Source organism: Phragmites australis, chromosome 16 (assembly GCF_958298935.1).
Source record: "Phragmites australis chromosome 16, lpPhrAust1.1, whole genome shotgun sequence".
Lineage (NCBI taxonomy): Eukaryota > Viridiplantae > Streptophyta > Magnoliopsida > Poales > Poaceae > Phragmites > Phragmites australis.
This window is the reverse complement of record NC_084936.1, coordinates 9147222-9155154: the sequence shown is the minus strand read 5'-3', so window position 1 is coordinate 9155154 and position 7933 is coordinate 9147222. Positions and strand designations below refer to the sequence as shown.

The window sequence follows — 7933 nt, the reverse complement described above, 5'->3', positions numbered from 1 at the left end:
TGAACCTCTTCACAAGACCCTTGTTGTGGTACCTTGAGTAAAGGTTCGCACCTAAGTGTCGCATGCACCACATTCTCTCCACATCAGGCCAAGCAATGGAGGGGTTTGTGCTGTCATGCAGCACATCCAACGCATGCAAGAGGCCCTTATTGCTGTCTGAGATGATGCAGACTCGTTCCCTATTGCCGACGACACGTGTCCTCACCAAGGTGAGGAACCACAACCAACTATCATTGTTCTCACTCTCAACCAATGCATACGCGAGAGGAATGATCTGATTGTTTGCATCCGCCGCCATCGCTGTCATTAGGTTATCATGGTACTTGCCGCTAAGAAATATGGCATCCACACATACCACCGGCTTGCAATGTCTGAAAGCTTCGATGCATTGGCCAAAGGACAAAAAAACCTAATGAGGTATCTGTCAGTGTTGCTGTATGACCCATCCTCCAGCCTGATCGACTCATCCGCCATGGCCCACTGGGTCCTGGGGTTGGTCATGGCAATCTTCTGCAGCATCCTCGATGCGTAGTGGTACGAGTCTTCGAAACTTCCAAACAAAATCTTCAACGCCTTCTGCTTCGCTCGCCACGCGGTGTGGTAATTGATCAACATACCCGTCTTAGTCTGCACCTCCTCCATAATGGATTTTGGTGACAAACATATGTTTGTGACAACAAGGGTGATGAGTAGTTGGGCTATGAACATCGCATAAACCGTGTGGCTCATATTCTTAACAGCCTCTTCGCTACATGTATGTGGGGTGTGTCTACTCAGCACAAAATAGTTCTCGTGCTTTGGCTTATGGGCTCGTACGAAGTAAGGACAAGTTGGGTGCTTGGTACACCTGACCTCATACTCCGTATGGTTAGATCGGTCACACTTGTGGTCCCTTCTTGTGATTACAGCATAGTTGCTGATAAAGTGGATGACCTCTTTCCTGTTCCGAAACCGTTGCCCCACCTGGATGTCGCTATTCTGGTATCCCCAATTAGATAGGGTGTTATACTCAACGATGGTATAATTTAGCAGCCCAGCACCATGAAAGTACTGGATCACTGGCACCGAGTCATCGTTGTCAGCACCTTCTTCGTTGCCACTACCACCGGCTTCATCATCAATACATCGTGCATCTACCTCACCATGGTCCACTTTGGGTCCATTCGTACCCGAAGTGCCCTCCCCGATATTCCCTTCCGCCTCATCATGCATCACATTATGGTCTGATCCTTCCACGGTAGGCACCGCTTCACCATGTACCGGTCGTGATACTATGTTTACGTACACTCCTATTTCAAAGTTCTCCTTTAATGCCTTGCATGAGTACAAGGCCCATGCGTTGTTCCTTCTCAAATCGAACAACGTATGGACAATGAGCGAGCTGTTTGGTACAGGCCGTGGTCTGACACCCTCTAGGACAACATTGTAGGACTGCTGATTTAGACGCAAAAGGCTCATAACATGTGTTTGTAAGCCTTCTAGATCAATTGGTAGCTCAACTGTACTCTCTACGTGCTGGCAGTTCTGAATGGACACGAGTCTCCCATGCAAAACAGCGGGACGTTCTTCATAATAAATATGGATAGTCATAGCGTCTCTGTTAAACAAACGTAAATGGCCAAATAACTAATTAGATGTATATTACATACCTACTCTATTTTAACCAATGTATTAGCACGGAACAAATATTATACTTGCTCTAATTACATTTTTTAATCTAAATATTACGATTAATATTACACTATAGTTGCTTCTGTTACGAGATCATACAATATGCAAATATTGTACCTACTCTATTTTACCAACTTAATATCATTTATCCAATGTATTCTAACAGAATAAATACTATACTTGCTCTAATTACATTTTCTAATCTAAGTATTACGATTAATGTTACACTATAATTGCTTCTGTTGCGAGATCATACAATATGCAAATATTATATCTACTCTATTTTACCAACTTAATATCATTTATCCAATGTATTCGAACGGAATAAATACTCTACTTGCTTTAATTATATTTTCTAATCTAAATATTACGATTACTATTACACTATAGTACCGTCTATTACGAGATCATACAATATGCAAATATTACACCTACTCTATTTTAGCAACTTAATATCTACATGCTATAATTATATTTTCTAATCTAAATATAAGTACATACATAATCTAGGATCCAAATAACTAGCTGATTCTGTTACGACATCATAAAATATGTAAATATTATACCTACTATATTTTATCAACTTAATAAATACTCTAATCCTCCAATCCTCTAATTACATCTACACAACTAAATATTACATACATACATAATCTTACGTACTTACTACTAAGGAAGGCTGTCCTGCTGCACCGCATCTCCTTGTGCTCGACTGCTCGCGCTCGCACTAACCTGCTGCTCTGCTCGCCGTCGTGCTCTGCTTTGCTCGCAGCTGCTGCGTTTGGAGAGAATGGCAGTTGCGCTGCCATTTATAGCAGGGCTGTTCGCATGCAAACAAGCCGGCCACCAGACAAGCCATGCGGGAAGACAAATGAAAAAACGAAAAGCAAAAGGAAAAGTAAAAAGGAAAAGCGAAAATAAAAAGAAAAAGTAAAGCGTGACGCGATGCAACGTGACGTAAAAGCGTATTTCGGCACACCGTGTGTTGAATACAGTTGGTATTCGGCACACCGTGTGCCGAAATACGCTTTTGCCTGTATTCGGCACACAGTGTGCCGAATACAGTTCATTTTCGGCACACTATACTCCAAAAATTCGTTTTTGGAACACTGTACGTCAAATACATGCGCTAAATTTGTAAATACAGAAAACAATTATCTATTTCAGTAAATACGGTTACGTATATTGTACAAAATCGTATTTTTACCAGAAATATACTACACGCTGTGGCAAAGAGGCATGCTAGTTTGCACCTCCCAAATGGTAATGGAAACTGTAGTGGTTAACCAAAAATAATATAAAAAACAAAGCTTACACGCCACCTAGGATGGAGACGGACGGACATTGTGAATTCAGTTACAGGCGGCGACAACGTCGATCCGCTTGGCGCCGCCGCTGAAAATTCGCAACGGGCACGGAGCGGTGGCGTCCGTCGGGTCCGGTTAGTCAATCATACGGTGTAGTGCTGCTGGATGCCTTCAATGTCGAGGCCCTTGAGCTTCACCACCGACTCCATCTGCCCCTTGAGCGTGCTCAGCTCCCGCAGCCTGCACCAAACAGTAATGGCGCCAATGCGATTCAATAAGTCAGTCGGGCAGGCGCGCGACGCAGACAGGTTCAGCAGCAGAGATCGTACCTTGCGACCTCGGCGCGGCGCTTGGCCTGCTCGGTGATCTCCGAGAGCTCCCTGTAGCTGCTGCGCTCGTTGAGGATGCCCGCCAGCTCCGGCGTCTGCAGGCCGTGCAGCGTCCTCTGCGCCGACGCCCACTGCGCCTCCCGCTCCTCCCGGCCGTAGTCCTTCTTGCTCGTGAACGCGATCTTGTGCTCGAACAGCGTGTCCCACGCCTTCCCGCTCAGCGCGTATCGGATGCCGAACTTGAACACGTCGAGGGGCAGGAAGGTGACGACGCTGTACAGCCAGATCACGCCCGCCCAGCCCCACCCGACGCCACGGATGTGCGCGAACCCGAAGTTGGCGTACACCGCGAGAAGAGTGGCAATCTGCAACAAGATTCGTTTAGTTCGCGTTCCAAATGCGCCAAGAGCAGGAGACCCAGCAGGAGGAGATGGAATGGCTTACGATCTGTGCGAGGACGAAAGAGAGGCAGAGGAGGAACCCGGGGCGCTCGACGAAGCACAAGCCGCGGGAACGCGTCACGAAGATGAGCGCCTGGCTGATGATGCTCACCTGCAGGTACAGCGCCGACATCATCTCATCCCGGCTGCCGTGCAGCGGCCTCACGTGGAACATGCTCTGCCGTTCGTCGAGTTCATCGGACCAACATAAATCAAAGGCCTCAGTAATCAGTATCTACCTTGCAGGGATTGGTGATCATGGAGAGAAACAGAGGGTTTCGTACCGAGAAGAAGTCGGTGCTCCGCATGGCCCAGAAGAAGATGACGGTCATGACGGCGAGGTAGGACCCGTAGACGATGCCGGTGAAGAAGATCTCGTTGAGCTTCCAGCTGTCCGGGTGCGGGGATGGCTTCACCCGGTCCTTGGAGATCGTCATGATCGTGCCTGCATCATGCCGTTCCATTCAAATGAACAAGGTTAAGCTTGCAAATGGCGTCATGGAAGATTTAGCATCGTCTTTCTTTTTTGGAAAGAATAGATTTTAGCCTATTTTGAAGTTGCTATCCGAACCCACCGTCGTTGAGGATGGCTATGACAAGGATCATGAACGGTGAGAAATCAAACTTCCAGATCAGCGCGATCAGCATGAACCCGAGCTGCACGTGAAAGGTTTTCAGACAAGTGCATAGAAAAGTAGCGTTGGATAGATTGATTATTCGGCCAGGAAAAATTAACTCACCACGATACGAATTGTTATAGACACCGCGTAAATCTGAAAAAAAAAATCAAGAGAAGAAAGGAACTGTCACAACTGTAATCGGAAGACGAAAGCTTACTGTCTATCAGTTGGGGCTTTTGTCATGCTTACAGTGTAGTTCTTCATCCTCTGGAAGATAGACCGGCTAGTGAGCACGGCGCTGATGATCACGCTGAGCCCGGGTTCAGTCAGCACAATGTCTGATGCGCTCCTGGCCGCGTCGGTCGCGTCTGCAACGGCGATCCCGATGTCCGCCTTCTTCAGCGCGGGCGCGTCGTTCACGCCGTCTCCGGTCATCCCGCAGATGTGCTTCCTCTCCTGCAGTCTTTTTACGATCTCGTACTTGTGCTCTGCATCAACAAACAAGAAGGCGACTTCAAACTGGATACAGAGAGCATTGAAGAGTGCAGTGGCAATTGCAATGCTGTTTGTTGTGTTCTCAATTCTCACCGGGGAAGACGCCGGCAAAGCCGTCGGCCTTCTCGATCAAATCGTCCACAGGCATGGAGGCAATGGATTCATCTTTGCACTGCCCGAGCAGCGCCGACGAGGGGTACATGTTCGTGCCCATCCCGAGCCTCCTGCCGGTCTCCTTAGCAATGGCAAGTTGATCACCTGCAGGTGTCAGTGTCGCACTTGGTGTCAACCTCAACACTAGACCTTTCAATTAATCTTCCAATTATGCAGTGACAAGCAGTAGACTAGAAATAGATCATTACCAGTGATCATCTTGACATTGACGCCGAGGTTGAGCGCCTTCTTGATGGTCTCGGCGCTGTCATGCCTCGGCGGGTCGAAGAGGGGAAGCAGGGCGACGAACTGCCATGGATCGCCGGGGCTGTCCTTGCTCTTCTCCGGTACCTCCTGTCTGGCGACTGCGAGAGATCGCAGGCCGCGCTCGGCGTACTTGTCGATCACGGCGTGCACCTTCTTCTTCACATCCTGTCCGCAGTTGCACAGGGTCAGGATCTGCTCGGGGGCGCCCTTGCTGACGCGGTGCCAGCTGCCGTCGTCGAGGTTGGTGTAGGTGAGGGCGGTGCGCTTGTCGACGGGGTTGAAGGGGAGGAAGTGCACCTCCTTGATGCCGGCCCTGGCCTCCGTGGGGTCCGCGAGCCTGCCGACCATGGCGGCGTCGATGGCGTCCTGGTTCTCGATCCTCGAGGCCCTGGCGGCGAGCAGGAGGACGTCATCGTTGTTGATGCCCTTGACGAAGATCTCGATGAGGTCGGGGTCGACGTTGAGCTTGTTGAGGGTGAGCGTGCCCGTCTTGTCGCTGCAGAGCACGTCCATGCCAGCCATCTCCTCGATGGCGGTCATGCGCTTGGTGATGGCGCCCTGCAGCGACAGCCGGTGCGAGCCGATGGCCATGGTGACGGAGAGCACGGTGGGCATCGCGATGGGGATGCCGCCGATGAGGAGCACCAGGAGGTTATCGATGCCTTCGCGGTACCGGCGGTGTTGGACGAGGTACATGACGATGATCTCGACGACAATGCCGACGGTGATGGCGGCGATGCAGAAGTTGCCGATGGCCTTGAGCACCTTCTGGAAGTGGCCGACCTGGTTGGTGCTGTCGACGAGGTGTGCCGCCTTACCGAAGAAGGTGTGAACGCCGGTGGCGATGACGACGGCATCGATCTCGCCCTGCTTGCAGGTGGAGCCCGAGTAGACGCTGTCGCCAGGGTTCTTGGTGACCGGCAGCGACTCGCCGGTGAGCGCCGACTGGTCGATCTTGAGCGGGTCGCCCTCGAGTAGGCGCGCGTCGGCCGGGACGATGTCGCCGAGCTTGATGCTGATGACGTCGCCGGGGACGAGCACCGCCGCGTCCTTCTCGCTCCATCGGCCGTCGCGGAGCACCTTGGTCTTGGGCGCGAGGTTGGCCATGAGCGCCTCGGCCGCGCTGCCGGCGTTGCTCTCCTCCCAGTAGGAGATGCCGGAGTTGATCAGCAGCAGCGCCACGATGCCGATGAAGTCCTGCCAGTCCGGCGGCGGCGGCATGGCTAGCGCGATGGCCATGATCGCCGCTGCCTCCATCACCCACGACAGCGGGTTCCACATGAACCCTAAGAACTTGAGCAGCTTGCTCTCCTGCACGCCAAGAGAAACATTAATCGTTACACCATGCAACAAATCTCCGGATTGAACAGTGAAACCATGACGATGATCGCCATTGTTACCTTCTTCTCCTCGAGCTTGTTGGGTCCGAAGACGGCGATGCGCTCCTCTGCCTCCTCGATGGAGAGGCCTTGCTTGGTGCATTTGAGACTCTGGAAGACCTCCTCCACCGGGATGTTCTCCTGCAACACAGACACCAAAAAAGGAAAAGAAAATCACAAACCAAAAAAAAAAGCACCATGAAAATTGGAACCCTGGAACAGAGACGTACTTCTAATCAATAATTAGTAGAAGTAATTAGTGAGGCTTGCTGAAAAAAAGCGCGGCGGTTGCAGATCACAAGAACTGAAAAAAAGGGAGAAAAAGTACAATGTTTGCCGAGGGAAAAACCGGAAACCGCATGAAGCGGCTTGTAACCCGTGAATCAAGTAACGAAAAAAGGCCGTATCTTTATCGCTAGCTTCACATGAGCAAAAGAAGAGAACTTGTAGTATTAAGTGAGCTGGATGGTGGTGATCATAGGTCAGGTATATATATTCTTTTTTTCTAAAAGAATACAACAGATTCAAAAGAATTCGTATTTCCTTTTCTGATTAAATATGCTCCGGTTAACGCAAAGATATGTAGATTAGTATTCGCGTGCATGTTATGAAAGACGAATCAATGATCGATCTTGAGGAGATTGCTTAACTAATGAGTGACCTGAGATGGAGCAGACAGATATCACGGAAGAAACAATGGTCTGACATCTGACATCGACATGGGTACACGGTGAAGCAAAGGCGAGGCAAGAACTGAATATAATCATCGGAAGCAGAAGCCGCAGCGCAGCGTCGTGAGGAAAGAATCGAATTAAAGCAGAGGAGAAGTAATCCGAGGCTTGCTCTCACCAGATCGACGGCTTCATTCTTGATCTCCTCCAGTCCCGCCATCTTGCTGCTGCGCACGCCGGACGGCACAACCGCCGCTGCCGGAGGGGACGACAAGGGCGAGGGAGTGGCAGCCGAAGGGGGAGGGATGCAGCGAGGCAGCACGGGGGCTCCTCTATTTAAGGGGGCACGCATGGTGGGCGGGACACTATGGTGATATTCAAATCAGATTTGAGTTTCTTATTCGGTAAAAAAATAGGACACATAAAATATTACTCAGAATTTGATACGTTGTTAGAATTCAATATGGATTTGGTATCCGATTCGGTAAAAATATTTAGACACAGATGTCGAGTAACATTGCCGTATGTTCATAGACTCTATCTCTTTTTTTTCCTTTTGAAACTAATCTATCTCCGTTTTCCAATCCTACCTGTGTTAATT

The 7933-nt window shown here is 49.9% G+C and overlaps 1 protein-coding gene across 2 annotated transcripts; it reads right to left on the bottom strand.

Annotated features, from left to right (window-relative positions):
- Positions 1 to 2885: 2885 nt before the first annotated feature.
- On the bottom strand, positions 2886 to 7624 carry LOC133895586 (plasma membrane ATPase-like). Of its 2 annotated transcripts, none has more exons than XM_062336013.1 (11): positions 7511 to 7624; positions 6683 to 6802; positions 5225 to 6593; positions 4956 to 5120; positions 4617 to 4855; positions 4488 to 4520; positions 4323 to 4404; positions 4032 to 4192; positions 3752 to 3925; positions 3308 to 3672; positions 2886 to 3218 (listed from the first exon to the last, which is right to left on the bottom strand). In XM_062336013.1, exons 1-11 carry the CDS (start codon positions 7550 to 7552, stop codon positions 3122 to 3124), a joined length of 2847 nt encoding a protein of 948 aa, XP_062191997.1. In that variant the 5' UTR covers positions 7553 to 7624; the 3' UTR covers positions 2886 to 3121. The 2 variants fall into 2 exon arrangements, with proteins under 2 accessions (XP_062191997.1, XP_062191998.1); XM_062336014.1 differs by lacking the exon at positions 7511 to 7624 and adding an exon at positions 6892 to 7121.
- Between the last annotated feature and the right edge of the window lie 309 nt (positions 7625 to 7933).

What these genes read in the sequence shown, in the direction of transcription:
- LOC133895586 (XM_062336013.1), bottom strand. Translation starts at nt 7,552, where the DNA reads ATGGCGGGACTGGAGGAGATCAAGAATGAAGCCGTCGATCTG. An exon ending in CTTTGCCGGCGTCTTCCCCG is followed by an intron (nt 4,856 to 4,955) that starts GTGAGAATTGAG and finishes TTGTTGATGCAG; the next exon opens with AGCACAAGTACGAGATCGTA. An exon ending in CATAGCCATCCTCAACGACG is followed by an intron (nt 4,193 to 4,322) that starts GTGGGTTCGGAT and finishes GGCATGATGCAG; the next exon opens with GCACGATCATGACGATCTCC.